General features: G+C 54.1%; 1 protein-coding gene across 1 annotated transcript in view; it reads right to left on the bottom strand.

The window, feature by feature from the left end:
* Positions 1–874: 874 nt before the first annotated feature.
* Positions 875–20,117, bottom strand: part of LOC127328721 (uncharacterized) — an 89,919-nt gene continuing 70,676 nt past the window's right edge. Inside the window, exons 4-6 of the mRNA XM_051355298.2 lie at positions 17,030–17,582; positions 16,829–16,901; positions 875–1,119 (exon numbers count right to left, since the gene is read on the bottom strand). Of these exons, the coding sequence (XP_051211258.2) occupies positions 875–1,119; positions 16,829–16,901; positions 17,030–17,582 (871 nt within the window). The remainder of the gene's footprint in view (positions 1,120–16,828; positions 16,902–17,029; positions 17,583–20,117) is intronic.

Here is a 20,117-nt window from a genome sequence, read left to right as displayed (position 1 = left end):
ATCCTTACGATGATGCCCTCGTTAGCTCGTAGGTTACCCTGCTGTCTTTTTCTCTTTATATATTGTTTTTTGAATTTTCTCATACTATCTTTGTGCGCAGTGGCGACGAAGAAGAAGAACCTGTTGCTGATGTGACTGCTCCCACGAGCACGTCACAAACTTTAGTTCTTTCAGAAACTCGCCATGCAACGGAGGAAAACTCGCCTCCTCAGCAGGACTTAGAAAAATCGACTCCTGTCGCCAGCCCCCGTGCCCCCTCGCCGAAGAGAGCGACAATTGAGCTGGGCGAGGAACAAAGCCTCTTGGCCGGGAGTTCGATGACTCCTTCTTTGGACGATGTAAGAACCCTTACCACTATTTTGTCTTCGGTCGAGTTTTTCCCTTTTTAATCTTCTTGGCCACTTTCTTTATTTCAGCCTCTGATGAAGGAACTCATCCATCTTGGTACTCAATTTATTGGGTACCGTGACACCGTTGACAGATTGAAAGGTACACCTTTCTATCGTCCCTTTTTATCGAGTAAACTTTCTTTTGCTATTTTTATCTTGACATTGCCGTCCTTTCTTTTGCTAGAGGCTCTCGCCAAAGCTAACAAGCGTGCCGATGATCTTGCCCTCAAGCTGGAGCAAAGTGCAAAAGCTCGCGAGAAGGCCGAGCAAGACGCTGCCTCTGTTGGAGGTCTTTGAGAGAGACTCCATCAAGCTGAAACTGCTTTGAGTGACAAAATAACTCAGCAGATCGCTCGTGAGGAGGATGTCATCGCCCGCCTGGAGTCGCAGAATCGGCGTTTTGTCAGTAAGCTCGTAGATCACTTTGATCAAGTTTCTTCCAAAATTATCTTCTCCTTATACTTGTTGATAACCCGAAATTTGTTTCAGCAGGGAAGATGGGTCAGGATTTCGAACTTTAGAAGCCCGAAGATGACCGTCTTCTCGACGCTCTTTCCCTCCTCGAAATTCATGGGGATCTTGCCCGCCGCAGTATCGCTGATGCTCGGGCCGCATTTTCGCGCCTTTTCCCCTACTTCTTCCCAAAGAAAAGCCAGCCAGACACCTTCACTGACCTTACCAAGTGCTTCATTCCCAAAGAAGATCTTGGGCTGGCTCTCCGGCAACAAAGCTTGAAGATTGGCGTTGAAGGCACCATAGCTTTGGTTGCCGAAAGCCAGCAGAACGTCGACTGGGCGAAAGCTGGTGAGACGAAGAGGATGAAGACGGAGAAGTGGCAATCCTTGATTAAAGCTGCCAAACCGCACTCGAAGAAGATCCTCTCCTTCCTCGGATACAAGCCAGCTGCTTCCTCCAGTTCTGCCAAGCCGGAGGTCAAGTAGACCATCCTGTCTCTGTTTTTTTCTTTTTCTTCTTCTTTTGATGCTGTCGCCTTAGTAGTGGCTTGCGGCAGCCTGCCATTGGTTCATGATGACCCACAAGTATAGGGGATCGCAACAGTCTTTGCGGGAAGTAAAACCCAATTTATTGATTCGACACAAGGGGAGACAAAGAATACTTGAAAGCCTTAACAGCGGAGTTGTCAATTCAGCACACAGAAAGCAGAGACTTGCTCACAAGAGTTTATTAGTAGTAACGAGTTTTATAGCGATGCTTGATAGTGAAATAACAGCAGCAGAGTAACAAAGACAGCAGTAGTGATTATAGTAAACGGCAGGATTAAAATACTGTAGGCACAGGGATGAATGACGGGCGTTGCATGGATGAGAGAAACTCATGTAACAATCAAGGTAGGGCATTTGCAGATAATAATAAAATGGTATCCAAGTACTAATCAATCAATATGCATGTGTTCCATATATAGTCGTACGTGTGATACGTCTCCGACGTATCGATCATTTCTTATGTTCCATGCCACATTATTGATGATATCTACATGTTTTATGCATACTTTATGTCATTATTATGCGTTTTCCGGAACTAACCTATTGACGAGATGCCGAAGGGCGATTCTTTGTTTTCTGCTGTTTTTGGTTTCAGAAATCCTAGTAAGGAAATATTCTCGGAATTGGACGAAATCAACGCCCAGCATCTTAGAATCCCCGGGAGCTTCCAGAACACCCGAGAGCCGCCAGAGAGGGGCCACAGGGGGCCCACACATGGTGGCGGCGCGGCCCAGGAGGGGGGTGATGGCGTGTACAGCACACGTCCGCTGGGAACCCCAAGAGGAAGGTGTGATGCAGACAGTAGCAAGTTTTCCCTCAGAAAGAAACCAAGGTTTATCGAACCAGGAGGAGCCAAGAAGCACGTTGAAGGTTGTTGGTGGCGGGATGTAGTGCGGCGCAACACCAGGGATTCCGGCGCCAACGTGGAACCTGCACAACACAACCAAAGTACTTTGCCCCAACGAAATAGTGAGGTTGTCAATCTCACCGGCTTGCTGTAACAAAGGATTAGATGTATAGTGTGGATGATGATTGTTTGCAGAAAACAGTAAAACAAGTATTGCAGTAGATTGTATTCGATGTAAAAGAATGGACCGGGGTCCACAGTTCACTAGAGGTGTCTCTCCCATAAGATAAATAGCATGTTGGGTGAACAAATTACAGTCGGGCAATTGACAAATAGAGAGGGCATGACAATGCACATACATGATACGATGAGTATAGTGAGATTTAATTGGGCATTACGACAAAGTACATAGACCGCTATCCAGCATGCATCTATGCCTAAAAAGTCCACCTTCAGGTTATCATCCGAACCCCTTCCAGTATTAAGTTGCAAACAACAGACAATTGCATTAAGTATGGTGCGTAATGTAATCAATAACTACATCCTCGGACATAGCATCAATGTTTTATCCCTAGTGGCAACATCACATCCACAACCTTAGAACTTTCTCATCCTTGTCCCAGATTTAATGGAGGCATGAACCCACTATCGAGCATAAATACTCCCTCTTGGAGTTAAGAGTAAAAACTTGGCCAGAGCCTCTACTAATAACGGAGAGCATGCAAGATCATAAACAACACATAGGTAATAGATTGATAATCAACATAACATAGTATTCTCTATCCATCGGATCCCGACAAACACAACATATAGAATTACAGATAGATGATCTTGATCATGTTAGGCAGCTCACAAGATCCGACAATGAAGCACATGAGGAGAAGACAACCATCTAGCTACTGCTATGGACCCATAGTCTAGGGGTGAACTACTCACTCATCACTCCGGAGGTGACCATGGCGGTGAAGAGTCCTCTGGGAGATGATTCCCCTCTCCGGAAGGGTGCCGGAGGCGATCTCCAGAATCCCCCGATATGGGATTGGCGGCGGCGGCGTCTCGAAGGTTTTCCGTATCGTGGCTCTCGGTCTTTGGGGGTTTCGCGACGAAGGCTTTAAGTAGGCGGAAGGGCAACGCGGGGGCCACACGAGGGCCCCACACACCAGGGCCGCGCGGCCAAGACACGGGCCGCGCCGCCCTGTTGTGGCGGCGCCTCGTGGCCCCACTTCCTTTCCCCCTCGGTCTTCTGGAAGCTTCGTGCAAAAATAGGACCCTGGGCGTTGATTTCGTCCAATTCCGAGAATATTTCCTTTCTAGGATTTCTGAAACCAAAAACAGCAGAAAACAGCAACTGGCTCTTCGGCATCTCGTTAATAGGTTACTGCCGGAAAATGCATAAATACGACATATAATGTGTATAAAACATGTAGATATCATCAATAATGTGGCATGGAACATAAGAAATTATCGATACGTCGGAGACGTATCAGCATCCCCAAGCTTAGTTCTCGCTGCGTCCCGAAGCGGTAAAGCGATAACAAAGATAATTTCTGGAGTGACATGCCATCATAACCTTGATCATACTATTGTAAGCATATGTAATGAATGCAGCGATCAAAACAATGGTAATGACATGAGTAAACAAATGAATCATAAAGCAAAGACTTTTCATGAATAGTACTTCAAGACAAGCATCAATAAGTCTTGCATAAGAGTTAACTCATAAAGCAATAAATCAAAGTAAAGGTATTGAAGCAACACAAAGGAAGATTCAATTTCAGCGGTTGCTTTCAACTTGTAACATGTATATCTCATGGATATTGTCAATATAGAGTAATATAACAAGTGCAATATGCAAGTATGTAGGAATCAATGCACAGTTCACACAAGTGTTTGCTTCTTGAGGTGGAGAGAGATAGGTGAACTGACTCAACATAAAAGTAAAAGAAAGGCCCTTCGCGGAGGGAAGCATTGATTGCTATATTTGTGCTAGAGCTTTGGTTTTGAAAACATGAAACAATTTTGTCAACGGTAGTAATAAAGCATATGTATCATGTAAATTATATCTTACAAGTTGCAAGCCTCATGCATAGTATACTAATAGTGCCCGCACCTTGTCCTAATTAGCTTGGGTTAACACTGATCATCATTGCATAACATATGTTTCAACCAAGTGTCACAATGGGGTACCTCTATGCCGCATGTACAAGGGTCTAAGGAGAAAGTTCGCATTGGATTTCTCGCTTTTGATCATTCTTCAACTTAGACACCCATACCGGGACAACATAGACAACAGATAATAGACTCCTCTTTTAATGCTTAAGCATTCAACAACAGTTAATATTCTCATAAGAGATTGAGGTTTTATGTCCAAACTGAAACTTCCACCATGATTCATGGCTTTAGTTAGCGGCCCAATGTTCTTCTCTAACAGTATGCATACTCAAGGTGAAAACCGCCCTTACTTCAGACAAGACGAACATGCATAGCAACTCACATGATATTCAACAAAGAGTTGATGGCGTCCCCAGAAAACATGGTTATCGCACAACAAGCAACTTAATAAGAGATAAAGTGCATAAGTACATATTCAATACCACAATAGTTTTTAAGGCTATTTTGTCCCATGAGCTATATATTGCAAAGGCGAATGATGGAAATTTAAAGGTAGCACTCAAGCAATTTACTTTGGAATGGCGGAGAAATACCATGTAGTAGGTAGGTATGGTGGACACAAATGGCATAGTGGTTGGCTCAAGGATTTTGGATGCATGAGAAGTATTCCCTCTCGATACAAGGTTTAGGCTAGCAAGGTTATTTGAAACAAACACAAGGATGAACCGGTGCAGCAAAACTCACATAGAAGACATATTGTAAACATTATAAGACTCTACACCATCTTCCTTGTTGTTCAAAACTCAATACTAGAAATTATCTAGACTTTAGAGAGACCAAATATGCAAACCAAATTTTAGCAAGCTCTATGTATTTCTTCATTAATGGGTGCAAAGTATATGATGCAAGAGCTTAAACATGAGCACAACAATTGCCAAGTATCAAATTATTCAAGACATTTTAGAATTACTACATGTAGCATTTCCCAATTCCAGCCATATAACAATTTAACGAAGAAGATTCAACCTTCGCCATGAATACTATGAGTAAAGCCTAAGGACATATTTGTCCATATGCAACAGCGGAGCATGTCTCTCTCCCACACAATGAATGCTAGGATCCATTTTATTCAAACAAAAACAAAAACAAAAACAAACAGACGCTCCAAGCAAAGCACATAAGATGTGACTGAATAAAAATATAGTTTCAGGGGAGGAACCTGATGATGTTGTCGATGAAGAAGGGGATGCCTTGGGCATCCCCAAGCTTAGACGCTTGAGTCTTCTTAAAATATGCAGGGGTGAACCACCGGGGCATCCCCAAGCTTAGAGCTTTCACTCCTCTTGACCATAATATATCATACTCCTCTCTTGACCCTTGAAAACTTCCTTCACACCAAACTTCAAGCAAACTCATTAGAGGGTTAGTGCACAATCAAAAATTCACATGTTCAGAGGTGACACAATCATTCTTAACACTTCTGGACATTGCACAAAGCTACTGGACATTAATGGATCAAAAAAATTCATCCAACATAGCAAAAGAGGCAATACGAAATAAAAGGCAGAATCTGTCAAAAACAGAACAGTCCGTAAAGACGAACCTGGAAGGGGCACTTAACTTGCTCAAATGGAAAAACTCAAAACTAATGAAAGTTGCGTACATATCTGAGGATCACGCACGTAAATTTGCAGATTGTTTTGATTTTTTTACAGAGACTTCTGCGCGAATTCGTGACAGACAGCAATGCTGTTTCTGTGCAGCAATCCAAATCTAGCATCAACTTTACCATAGAGACTTTACTTGGCACAACAATGCACAAAACTAAGATAAGGAGAGGTTGCTACAGTAGTAAACAACTTCCAAGACTCAAATATAAAACAAAGTACTATAGTAAAAACATGGGTTGTCTCCCATAAGGGCTTTTGTTTAACGCCTTTCAGCTAGGCGCAGAAAGTGTGTATCAAGTATTATCAAGAGATGAAGCATCAACAACATAACTTGTTCTAATAATAGAATCATAAGGTAACTTCATTCTCTTTCTAGGGAAGTGTTCCATACCTGTCTTGAGAGGAAATTGATATTTAATATTACCTTCCTTCATATCAATGATAGCTCCAACAGTTCGAAGAAAAGGTCTTCCCAATATAATGGGACAAGATGCATTGCATTCAATATCCAAGACAACAAAATCAACGGGGACAAGGTTATTGTTAACCATAATACGAACATTATCAACTCTCCCCAAAGGTTTCTTTTTAGCATTATCAGCGAGATTAACATCCAAATAACAATTTTTCAATGGTGGCAAGTCAAGCATATCATAGACTTTCTTAGGCATAACGGAAATACTTGCACCAAGATCACATAGAGCATTACAATCAAAGTCATTGACCTTCATCTTAATGATGGGCTCCCAACCATCTTCTAACTTTCTAGGAATAGAGGTTTCAAGTTTTAGTTTCTCTTCTCTAGCTTTTATGAGAGCATTCGTAATATGTTTTGTAAAGGCTAAATTTATAGCACTAGCATTGGGACTTTTAGCAAGCTTTTGTAAGAACTTTATAACTTCAGAGATGTGGCAATCATGAAAGTCTAAACCATTATGATCTACAGCAATGGGATCATCATCCCCAATGTTGGAAAAAATTTCAGCAGTTTTATCACAGGCAGTTTCAGCAGTTTTAGCAGGCTTTGCATTAGAAGTAGAAACATTGCCAACACCAATTCTTTCACCATTATTAGTAGGAGGTGCAGCAACATGTGGAGCATTAGCATTGCTAGTGGTGGTAATAGTCCAAACTTTAGCTACATTATTCTCTTTAGCTAGTTTTTCATTTTCTTCTCTTTCCCACCTAGCATGCAATTCAGCCATTAATCTCATATTCTCATTAATTCTAATTTGGATGGCATTTGCTGTAGTAACAATTTTATTTTCAATATCCTCAGGTTTAGCGGCCATTTTATTAATTAAAGAAGATTGTGACACAGACATGTATGAGATTCGGTTTTCAGCATTTGCAAGTTTAGTTTGCAACCCAGAAATCTCCATATTCAGATTTTCAAGTAGATTTCCTATATTCTTCAACAAGGTTGATGGGGATATGCCCATAGGGGGTGGGTCGCCAGTCCCAGTCGCCATGAAGATAGAGGCTTGGGTGGATCGCCAGTCGCCTAAGCGACTGGGCCCTAAGGCGACTGGGCCGTGATCCCAAGGAGGAGGTCCACACGGCTGGACAAGAAGATTACTTGCGAGAGGGATAGCGGATCCCGGATTAGTAGCAACTGATATGATTCGGAGTTATCTCCATGTAACCCTAGGCCGGGGGTGCTTATATAAACCCCCGAGCTTAAACCCTAGAGGACACCTTACTCAAGATCCAATCTCCCCCTGTAAGCTCTCGGCGTAGCCGCCGACTGAGCCCCCCCATTGTAATTCTCCACTGAGCAATAAAGATCTAGCAGGACGTAGGCCTTTTACTCTCCGGAGGGGCTGAACCTGGGTAAAACCCTTGCGTCTCTTGCACCTCGACCCGTAGATGGCAATGTTCCCTTCCCCTCGCATCAATGAAGTGCTACCCCCTGTAGCATCTGCCGTGGTTACATCCACGACAGTGGCGCCCACCGTGGGGCATGGGACATCAAGCCTTCGAGCTACGGCGAGGCCCTACTCGCCAGTTCGGCGGCCGGTTGCTTCCGGCAGGATGATCGCCACCGGCAATTTCTTCCACATCCAGCCAAGCACCTACCGGCCCGCCTCGTCACCTCTCACACACGCCTGGATGGTGCCGATCGGCTCCATCAACCTCTTCGTTGGGCTCGCCGGCGTCAGCGATCCCTCTGAGCCTCGCCCCTGTCGCTCACACGACCCCTTCGCGCCCGGGCAGCTCCTCACCGCTACTCGCCCGGTCACCGGCGAGGTATACGCGGAGGCTGAGGCGGCCCTGGGAGACGATGCCGAGTCGGCGGTCGTGGCGCCGACCGCTAACTCCACCGTTGCCTCGGCAGCCACCGACTCCGCCGACACCGCTCCCGATCGCCGATTCCGCCGACACCATCCCGGCCATCAAATCCATCATCGCTGCGATCGACGCCGACTTCACCGACATCATCGCTACAACGTCGGTTGCGGGATCCACCGCCGCGTCCCCGACTGCCCGCTCCATCGCCACAGCATCGACCAAGGACTCTATCTCCCTGGTCTCCCACCCGAGCGACTTCGAAGGTGGCTTCGAGGACGACTCCATCCTCTCCCTCTTCGGCAGCGATTACGACTCGGACTGCGCCGCGGCCCCGCGTTACCGCTACCCGACCGCAGTCTTCATGGCAGGGGGTGAAGGAGAGATCCCAGTCGACGCCTTCACCACTCCCCTCCCCGCAACCGCCACCGCGACCGAGATCGAGGCGCACCGGGCGGCCCTCGAGGAGCAGAGGAAAAAGGAGCTCGCCGAAAGGCAGAAATTCCGCCTCGAGCAAGATGAAGTAAGGGCCGTGTCCCACTATCGTCAGCAGCGAAACCGCCGGCGCATGGAGCGCGCCCGCGCGAGCGACTTTCCCAGCGCACGCCTTAACTTCGACGACCCAGACGGAGAAATCCGGGTCGCCGAGTCCAAAACCACGACATCCCGGAAGGAAGTCGGGCTGCTGCAGATAGAGCAGCGCGCGGAGCACCACCGCCACCCCCACCACCACCACCCGAAGTTCCTCGGGCAGAGGTCGACGCCAACGGCCTACCACTGCACTCGTCTCCAGCCGACAACGTGGCAGCTGCGCAGGCCGTCCTCGCAAGAATCCCCGAAACGGGAGGCAGGCGCGATCCTCGTCCAGCACGCCAAGGCTTTGGTAGCCAAGGCATTGGAGCAGCAGCACGCCGCAGCCGACTCGCAGGGCGACTCTATTCGCGCACATCCGCCGGTCGCGCGGCGTCGTCGGACGCGGCAAACCGCGCAATCGTCAACGCCAACAACGGCCCGCCGCCGGCACCGCGCGCGGCCCACTCGTCTAACAACCGAGTCGAGCCGCGCCCGCGCGGTGATGGTCGCCGCTAACGGGCAGCCAGTCGACGCCCGAACCCACATCGTCAACGACCAAGAATGGCGGGCGCGCAATCGATTGAACGACCGCCACGCCGATGAAGCCCCGCGCCGAGCGCGTTCACCCGAATCGGCCCCGCTTGCTTCGGGCCGATGATTAGAGCGAGCCGTACCACAGCCTGTGGGGTTCAAAGGACCCCGCGACATCGAGAAGTACGATACAAGCATTGACCCCACTGTCTGGATCGACTCGTACGCCATGGCAATGGGGATCCAGGGCCACTCCGAGTTACTCGCAGCGCGATACCTGCCCCTCATGATGGACGGCGTCAATCGCCATTGGGTCCAACACCCTCACCGTCAACAGCATCGACTCCTGGGAAGAAGCCCGCGCCGCGTTCATCCAGCACTTCGCCGGCGCATACACCCGTGCCACAACCATAGAAGACCTCGATCGCTGCGTCCAAGGCCCGCGCGAGTCGACCCGCCGGTGGGTGCAGCGGCGGCAGGACATGTGGACGACCTCCGGCGGCATCAGCACGGACACGGCAATCATCTGCTTCCGACGCTGCTGCCGGTACGAACCACTAAGCGCCAAGCTCCGTCGCGTCGGCAGGGACAATATCTCAATCTCGAGCTCTTCGACATCGCCACCCGCTACGCCGATGAAGACCCTACGATCGACTCGGACGACGAGTACGGTCAACGACGCAATCGCCGCCCTGCGCACACGGAGCCTCGGCGTGGCGACTACCGTTTCGCCCGGCCGGTCCAACAACGGCAAGCGCCGCGGAGAGGGAGGACACAACGAGCTAGTTGCTACCACCGATTACGAGCAGCGCGAGCCAAAATCGTTTCGGCGCGACACTCGTCCACCTCGGGAGGATCGGCCTCAGCCCAAGCGCTTCGACGCCCGCAGCCTCCTAGACGCACCATGCATCTATCACAGCAAGGAGGGCAAGCCCGCCAACCACACGACGGGAAATTGCTACTCCCTGAAGCAGATAGAAAGAGCTCGCCGCGCCAAGGAAAACGACGGCGGCAACCAGCACAAGGAGCGCGCCAAGGACCAAGACCAGCACAAGGGAGAGGGCTTCGGTCGCCGGCGCCGGCTCGCTCCACACCTTCACCGGGGTCGGCGACAGGCGGGACAGAAGGTCCTCGCAAGGGCAGTGGCGGTACACGCAGTCATACTTTCCGACGCACCCCGGTGGCTCAACTGGTCCGAGCAAAGCATCACCTGGAGCCGCGAAGATCACGCCCCCCGCATCGAGTACCCCGGGCGAGTGGCGCTAGTCGTCAGGCCCAAGGTCGCCGATCATCGCTGCAAAAACCCCGATGGACGGGGAAGCTCCATCAACATCATGTACTACGACACCCTTCCGGGGCCGGCTTGGCCTGCGCAGGACTCACGCCTTGAGAACACCAAGGTCACGTTCCACGGCATCGTCCCCGGGCGGAAGGCCTTCCCGATCGGCAAGGTGACGCTGCCAGTCACCTTCGGCATGCCCGTGAACTACCGTACCGAGCGGATAACGTTCGAGGTGGTGAACTTCAAAAGCTCTTACCATTGCGTACTCGGCCGACAAGCGTTCGCCCGCTTCATGGCGACCCCACACTACGCGTACAACATGATGAAGATGCCAGGGCCTCGAGGCGTCATCACCGTCCATGGCGACCCGGAGATGGCATTGGAATGTGAGGACGACAGCGCCAAGCTCGCCGACGCCGTCATCGCCGACGAACAAGACAACTCCGCCGAGCTCGCCAAGTACCCAGTCGACCGCAACGACCCCGCCATCCTGGAGAAGCCAACCGAGCTCGACTCGTCCGCAGCAACCTTCAAGGCCGCAGCAGGCACCCGCCAAGTAGATCTTGTAGAAAACGATCCAAGTAGGCAAGTTACCATTGGGACGGGCCTATCCGCCCAATAGGAAAGCGCGCTCATCAAGTTCCTCCGTGAGAATCGAGATATCTTTGCATGGAAACCATCTGACATGCCAGGTGTCCCGAGAGAACTTGCTGAGCACAAATTACATGTCGATCCCACCGCGCGACCCGTTAGCCAGGCTATGCGCCCTGTGGGAGAAAGAACGGCGACAGCGCAATCGCCGAAGAAGTAAACCGGCTGCTCGCTGCCGGCTTCATCATAGAAATCAAGCACCCGAAATGGCTGGCAAACCCAGTCCTAGTGCTAAAGAAGAACAAGACGTGGCGAATGTGTATCGATTACACAAGCCTCAACAGCGCGTGCCCCAAGGACCCATTCGTCCTACCGCGAATCGACCAGATTATCGACGCGGTCGCCGGGTCCGAGTCGCTATGCTTCCTTGATGCATACTCCGGGTACAATCAAATAAAGATGGCCAAGGAAGACCAAGAGAAGACTGCATTCATCACACCCCTAGGCGCCATCGCTACACGTCCATGACCTTCGGCCTCAAGAACGCCGGAGCAACGTACCAGCGGTGCATGAACAGCTGCTTAGAAAGCCAGATCGGCCGCAACGTGCATGTCTACATCGACGATGTGGTGGTCAAATCGACTCGACAGACCGACCTCGTCAGCGACCTCGCCGAAACATTCACCAACTTACGGCGGTACAAGATCAAGCTCAACCCTTTGAAGTGCACCTTCGGGGTTCCATCTGGACAGCTGCTAGGCTACGTCGTCTCCAAGCGAGGCATCGAACCTAACCCGGAGAAGACAACGCGCGGTCATGCGCACCAAGCAGCCAGCATGCCTAGTCGACGCGCAAAAACTTCGCCGGTCGAGTCGCCGCCCTCAGTCGCTTCATACCCCGGCTCGGAGACAAGGCCATGCCACTATACCGCTTGCTCAAGAAGTCGGAATCATTCCGGTGGACAGACGAGGCGCAGCGGGCCCTAGAGGAACTCCAGCACGCCCTCTCGAACGCCCCTATCCTCGCGGCCCCGCTGCCAAAAGAAACCATGCTCCTATACGTCGCCGCGTCGAACCGCGCTATAAGTGCAGTCATGGTCGTCGAACGGAAGGAGGAAGGAAGGGAGCAACTGGTACAACGCCCGGTCTACTACATCAGCGAAGCCTTAATCGAATCCAAGCAACGGTATCCACACTACCAGAAGCTGGTGTACGCCGTCCTCAGGGCCCAGCGGCGACTGGCCCCTTACTTCCACGAGCACCCCATCAAGGTAGTCGCCTCAACACCACTCGCCGACATCATCCGCAACCGCGACGCAACTGGCCGGATCGCCAAGTGGGCAGTCGAGCTCGGCGTCCACAACATCACCTACGAGTCACGCCACGCCATCAAATCTCAAGCACTCGCCGACTTCCTCGCCGACTGGGAAGAGGCCCAGCAGCCAAGCTCCCCCGCGGACCTCAAACATTGGACGTTGCACTTCGACGGTTCTAAAAACCTCGAAGGAGCAGGCGCGGGAGTCGTCCTCACATCACCAAAGGGCGACACAGTGAAGTACGTCCTGCAACTCAGATTCGAGCCATGCACCAACAACATGGCCGAGTACGAGGCGCTCCTGCACGGCATGCGAGTCGCAAAAGAGATGGGCGCAACACGGCTGCGCTGCCTCGGCGATTCCGACCTAGTCGCCAGCCAAACTTCCGGCACCTGCGACGCCACAGACGCCAACATGATCGCATACAAACGCGCCGTCGACCAAGCCGGCGCTAGCCGCCGGTCACGTCGTCGAGTGGGTTGACAGCGCAAGAACGAAGAAGCCGACGCGCTAGCCAGAATCGGGTCCAAGCGACTTCAACCTCCTCCGGGCGTCGTCCCGGACATCCTCAGCCACCTCGGTGCGCGCACACCGCGAAAGGCTGGACATTGCCGAGCCACCTGCTCCCGACTCCGCCTTAGTCGCACTCGCCGTCGACAGCACCGATTGGACCGAGCCATACATAAGCTACCTCGAGAGCCGTGCACCGCCGATGGATGAAACCAAAGCACGCGCCATCGTGCGCAGATGCAAGTCCTTCACCATCGTCAACAATGAGCTATACAAGCGCAGTTGTCTCGGGAGTGTTCCAACGATGCGTCACCACGGCGGAAGGCGCAACATGCACGCGACTTCCACGCTGGGTACTCCGGCGACCCCGCAGGCGCGGGGTCAATCGTCGCCAAGGCCTTTCGTCACGGCTTCTGCGGCCAACAGCCCACGAAGACGCAATCGCGCTTGTCCCTTCCTGCGCCGGGTGCCAAAAGCATGCAAGCCAGTCGCACATGCCAGGATCGGCATTGAAGACCATCCCCCTCACCTGGCCCTTCGCCGTATGGGGCATGGACATGGTGGGAAAATTCAAAACGGCCCCCGGCGGATATACTCACCTCCTGGTAGCGGTGGACAAGTTCACCAAATGGGTAGAAGCAAAGCCCATAAAGAAGTGCGACGGGAAGACGGCCACAAAGTTCCTACGCGAGCTCATCTATCGGTACGGCTACCCTCACAGTATCATAACCGACAACGGCACCAACTTCGCCAAAGGGGAGATGGCTGACTTTGCGAAGAAAAGGGCATCCGACTCGATCTCGCCTCGTCGCCCACCCCGAGTCGAACGGCCAAGCGAAAGGGCAAACCAGAGCATCCTGCACGGACTCAAACCACGCCTGGTCGTGCCCCTAGAGCGCCGCGCAGCCGGCTGCTGGGCGAGAGGAGCTCTCTTCGGTACTATGGGGCATCCGCACAACGCCTAACAGGTCAACCGGCTTCACGCCTTTCTTCTGGTATATGGCGCCGAAGCCGTCATGCCCACGGACATCGCCTACGACTCACCTCGGGTCGCCAATTACGCCGAAGAAGACAACGAGCGAGCTCGCCAAGATGACATCGATCTCCTCGACGAGGCCGGAGACCTCGCACTCTCCGTAACCGCCATTTACCAGCCAGGACCTCCGTCGCTACCACGATCGCCGCGTTCGGAGTCGCTCCTTCCAAGTCGGCGATCTGGTACTCCGGCTAATCCAGGACAAGAAAGGGATGCACAAGCTGTCCCCGCCTGGGAAGGACCATTCGCCGTCGGCCGCGTACTCGGCAACGACTCCTACTACCTCATCGACGTCCGCAAGGACGACAAAGGCGAGCCGCTCACTAAAGAGGTGGAGCGCCCTGGAACATCAACCTCCTCCGGCGGTTCTATACCTAAGGGAAAAATGTAATCCGAAAATTCAGAGGGTAATAAAAATCGCCGACCATTTTTTGATCTCAAGCTCCGACTACCTCTCCCTCACCCGCCAAATATCGTCATCTCTCATCCCGGGACATACCGGCTTAGTCGCCGCGACAAGCGACTAGGAACTGAGAGACCTCCGGTCGCCGCTATTTGGAAGAGAGAAGTCCACGATCGGCCAAGTAGCCGGGCTAACACGGGATGGCGGCGTGACCGAGGCGCAACACCAGGCCCGGTCACCCACCATCTCTCACGCCATCGGGTGAAAACGGCGACTGGAACCCACAGCAGGGCCGCACGCTCGGCCAGCCCCACGGGCCTCGGCGACCGCCTTGTGCTACGTTATAAAGCACACCAATGCCCTCCTCTACCTTAGGTTGGCGAATTGCGTGGCTAAGTACTTCGACTAGGGACCCCGCAAAACGGACCCGCGGCTCGCCAAGGAAAATACGCCCGCAATGATCCCCTTTGGAGTCGCCTAGCGACTGGCTCACCGAGCCACGACGAGTGGCGCGCTACATCCGAACAGCGCAAACTACACCACACCACTACTCCACCCATGAGGCTGCTATTCGTACTATAATGACTACGTACTGCGACTGGGGACGCCCAGCTCGAAAAGGAAAACAGTCAAGTCGATAGCCTTCATTGGGGTCGCAAGGCGACCGACACCTGAAGGCCATGGATAGTCGGAACCAACTCCAATGCATCGCCGTCTCAAATAATGCAAAAGCAACCACCGAATCACATTTAAGCAAAAGTCATCATTCTATTTACAACTAACACCCGCTCGCGAAATCTAGCTACTTCTTACACGGTACTCAGGAAACTACGAGGACTACCCCGGAGCCCCTCTACGACAGGCTCGACGCCGTCATCGCCGTGACGAAATTTCGGCGTGTACACCACGACCGGATATGTAGACAGCGAGCCGGCGGCAGCAGCATGGAAGAGGCGCTCCGCGGGGTAGTCCACCGGGCCCGGCTCCTTCTCCGCGTCACCAGGAGCCGCTTGGCTGGGGATATGAGTCTCCAAGTCCGCGGTCGCCAGTACTCGGTCGGCGAAGGGGCGCACCGCATCCCTCAGCCGCAGCACTTCGGCAACATCGAACTCCCAGTCTCCGAGGGAAGCCAGCGGTGACCTCCTCCACGTCGAACCCTTCGAGTAATGCGCCAGCACCATGCTCAGAGCCATGGTAATGCCAACGCGGCAGGAAGAGCGACGAAGCCAGTCAACAACAGCCGGAATGTTGGACACGGCCTTGAAGACGGATGGCGTGTCCCGCGGAATCACCTCCCGCGGGCTCAGGTACTGGAGCGCGGCAAGTATCTCCCCCGCGCAGGCGATGATACGCGCGGTCGCGGTCGACAGGCATTCCCGTGGAGTCGCCGTCTCCACGAAGTCGCACGTACCTGCAGTCAACAACACAAGGAAAAGGGAAAAATGAGAACTTCCCCTTCAACGCCGACTCGCCACGCTCGGGGACTGGCCCCCGAGGCCGACTCGCCACGCTCGGGGACTGGCCCCCGAGGCCGACTCGCCACGCTCGGGGACTGGCCCCCGAGGCCGACTCGCCACGCTCGGGGACTGGCCCCCGAGACCGACTCGCCACGCTCGGGGACTGACCCTCGAGGCCGACTCGCCACGCTCGGGGACTGGCCCCCGAGGCCGACTCGCCACGCTCAGGGACTGGCCCCCGAGGCCAACTCGCCACGCTCGGGGACTGACCCCCGAGGCCGACTCGCCGTGTTCAGATGCTCAAACCCCCGGCAAATAAAACAAGCAGTGCGACAACAAGAACTTACCAAGAATCTACCGCGACATCTCCCTGACGAAAGCCTCGAAGTTGGTCTTCTCGGCCTGCACCGCCAGGACGATGCCCTCGGACGCCTCCTTCTCCGCAGCAAGTTCTTTGGCGTGCTGCTGCTTAAAGGCCGCCACCTCCTCCCGCAGAGACGCGGCAGCCCCACGTGCAGAGTCCCGCGCATCAGTCGCGGCCTCCAGCTTCACCTTGTATTCGGTGATGACGTCCTCCAGCTCCCGGCCCTTCTGCTCCAGGACCTTCGTCAATTCCGCCACCTCCGCTTTCGCCCTTTTCCGGGCCTCTTCGGCCTGCTGCGCCGGAACTCGGCTTCACGGTAGAAGGACTCCTTGACGAACCCTTCCCGAGCCTCGGCAAGAGCCTTTGCTGCGCCTGCGCTACAAGAAAAGGAAACGGTGAGAACGAACGCCCGGGCCAGTGACACTGAATGAGGACGGCGAGCGGGCATGACTTACTGCCCAGGGCAATCAGCTTCCGGTTCTTCTGCGCCGCCTCCTCCACAAGCGCGGTCAGCCGCTTAATCTCCGCCTACGGAAACCAAACAAAAATGCCAAGGTCAAACAAACAAAAAGCAACAGAGACTCGACTCGCCCTTTCAGACCAAGTCGACCCTCGGGGACTGGGGGTGACTAGGCCACGTGTTCAGCGACACTTACCACATGCGCCTCGCCAAGCGCCGTGTGGAGCTCAGTGAAGGTCAATGAAGACGGCGGCGGATGACGCGACTCGGTCGCCCCGTCCGCTCGCATCACCGCCTCAGTCGACGGAACCTCGCCCGTCCGCGTGTCGGTGTCACTGGGCGGGGCGCGGTCCCTGGCGGCCTTGGACCGGCGCTCTTTCAGTGGCTCCGACAGGCCGCCCTCCTCGACGATGTCCTCTTCAACTTCGGGTGCCTTCTGCCCCTCGGTCGATCCAATGTCAGTCGACTCCTCCTCCACCACAGGCGGAGCAACGTCCGGACCCGTCGCCGCACTCGCCATGCCCCCGCGAGCCATGCTGGGTAGAGGAAAAACGTTGGCGGTGGGCTCGACGTGGCTAGTGCTCTCCTTCTCCGCTTGACTCCCGGCGGCGGGCTCTTCTGGAGCCGACCCCGCACCCCCAAGGTCGGACGGCGCCGCCTTCCTCTCCGCGGCCTTCTTCTTTGCCTCGGCCGCCCTCGTGGCCGCCACCCTGGCCGCGGGCGGCTTCGCCAAGGTCTTCTTCTTGGACCTACAGAGAGGCGAGGTGAGTCGACAATCAGTCCAGTCGCAGGAAGGATAAATTCGACAAGAAATACTTACTTCACCGTGGGAATCGCTTTTACGCCCGGACCGGCCCGAGCTCCCGCATCGATCGCGTCCTTCAAGGGACACTGAAGCCTCATGGACCCTTCCAGGAGAGTGGGGCGCAGTCGCTTCGATAGCGGCTCGGCCCCTTCCTTGGAGGGCTCCGCCTTGTCCTCCGGACGGGAGGTCGCCTCCTCTTCGGCCGCGCCCTGGGGACGAGGACTCGGCACCCCTCTTCGACCCGCGGGAGTCTGATGAAGTCCCGCGCCTCCGAGTCCGACTCGGTGCGCTCCTCCTCCTCGTCGACCTCTTCCTCCTCGCCTTCGGTCATCTCCGGTGGTTCCTTTCCGGCGAGAGGAGGGAGGTGGTCCGCGATCTTCTGCCAACGCTGCAATCGAATCAAAGGAACAAGTCAGAAAGGAAGAAGCGCGGCTAAGCCGTGCGAAGTCGCCATGCGAAGCATTACCTGAGGCGCTGGGGTGTCTTCGGTGTAGGGCTGCAAGCCGTCCTCGAAGGAGGTAAAGGTGGCAGTGGTGATCTTAGCGAGCGCCTTCCGGTACTCGCCCTCGTCCCACTCGGTCGCCGTCGACCGGGTGCGGTCGTTCTGTCCCCGGTACTCCCACATGGGGTGAGCTCGGCACCGCAGGGGGATCAGCCGCCGGCCGAGCCAACAGTTGTACATATCGACCGCCGTCAGGCCGTCATCTTTTAGCGCCTGGATCGCTTGGCGCATATCCTTCACCACCTTCTCCTGCTCGCGCGGCAGCGACCGGACATTGAGGCGCCGCGGGACGCTCGGCTCGGGACTGTATTGGGGAATGCATACCTCGCCCGGGGGAGTGTACTCCTTGGCGTAGAACCAGAAACGACGCCACAGCGACTGCGCCTTCTTGGGGAGCGCCATGTCGATGAAGCTTTCCCCGGACTTCACCTGGAAGGTGATCCCCCCGTTCGGGATGAGTGCTTCGCTGTTCTTGCTGGCCCGAGTCGCCCGCCCGTGGAAGATGGACACCCACAGCGGGAAGTAGGGCGGACAGCCCAAGTAGCATTCGCACAGCGCCACGAACAGAGAAATCTGCTGGACGCTGTGCGGCCCGAGGTCGGAAACCTTGATGCTGTAGAAGGCCAGCAACTGCCGGAGGAAATCGGAGGTGGGGAGAGCGAACCCGCGATCGAGGAAGCTCATGAAGATCACGAACTCCCCGGGCCGTGGGAGGGGCTCCGTCTCGTTCGCCGGCGGAACCCGCCATCGCTCTTGGTTGAACTCCGGGATGACTCCGGAGGCGACGTACGGGAGGAGAGACTCCCGCGTGACCTTCGACTTGCCCCAACCCTTCGCCGCCATGGATGCGTGTGGAGTGTGGAATGAAGATGAGATGAAGAGAAGATGGGGGATGAATGCGGAGGAGTGTTGAACCCTAATCCTAGGGGCGACCCTTTATACCGCCCGCACTCGCTCAGATTGAGGATGAGATCTGTTCGTTGAATTGTCCCGGAATCGCCGCCCCGCAATCAACGGTCGAGATCTGCGCCGTCACCGGCTGAATAGCCGTTAAACTAGCCGTTAGCGGTCACGTCGAGCCCAACGGTCAACAACATGCAAACGGTGTGCGCCTCGGTCAACGTGAAATCTAGCCGTTGGCCTCTCCACGTGTCTCTATGGTGACTACGCGTCGACTGGCAAACGGCGACTGGCTAGAGCCGACTGTCACACGCCGACTGACTGATCAAATTATGGCGACTGAGACTGCCACCGCACCCGCGACGTTATCTTTGGAAGCCCGGCGGCGACTCATCTTGATCCATCACCGCGCCTCTCCAAGACTTGTTCCAGATCCGCGCTTCTTCACCACCGCGCTTGGGGACTACTGATGGGGATATGCCCATAGGGGGTGGGTCGCCAGTCCCAGTCGCCATGAAGCTAGAGGCTTGGGTGGATCGCCGCCGCCTAAGCGGCCAGGCCCTAAGGCGACTGGGCCGTGATCCCAAGGAGGAGGTCCACACGGCTGGACAAGAAGATTACTTGCGAGAGGGATAGCGGATCCCGGATTAGTAGCAACTGATATGATTCGGAGTTATCTCCATGTAACCCTAGGCCGGGGGTGCTTATATAAACCCCCGAGCTTAAACCCTAGAGGACACCTTACTCAAGATCCAATCTCCCCCTGTAAGCTCTCGGCGTAGCCGCCGACTGAGCCCCCCCATTGTAATTCTCCACTGAGCAATAAAGATCTAGCAGGACGTAGGCCTTTTACTCTCCGGAGGGGCTGAACCTGGGTAAAACCCTTGCGTCTCTTGCACCTCGACCCGTAGATGGCAATGTTCCCTTCCCCTCGCATCAATGAAGTGCTACCCCCTGTAGCATCTGCCGTGGTTACATCCACGACAAAGGTAGATTGTTCATTCATAGTTTTAGTAAACAATTTATTTTGCTCATATTGTGATTGCATAAAGCTCTTGGTGGATCTTTCAATTTCTA

Source organism: Lolium perenne, chromosome 2, assembly GCF_019359855.2.
Source record: "Lolium perenne isolate Kyuss_39 chromosome 2, Kyuss_2.0, whole genome shotgun sequence".
Taxonomy (NCBI): Eukaryota; Viridiplantae; Streptophyta; class Magnoliopsida; order Poales; family Poaceae; genus Lolium; species Lolium perenne.
Note: the sequence above shows the minus strand (reverse complement) of the source record. Positions and strands in the feature narration are given on the sequence as shown.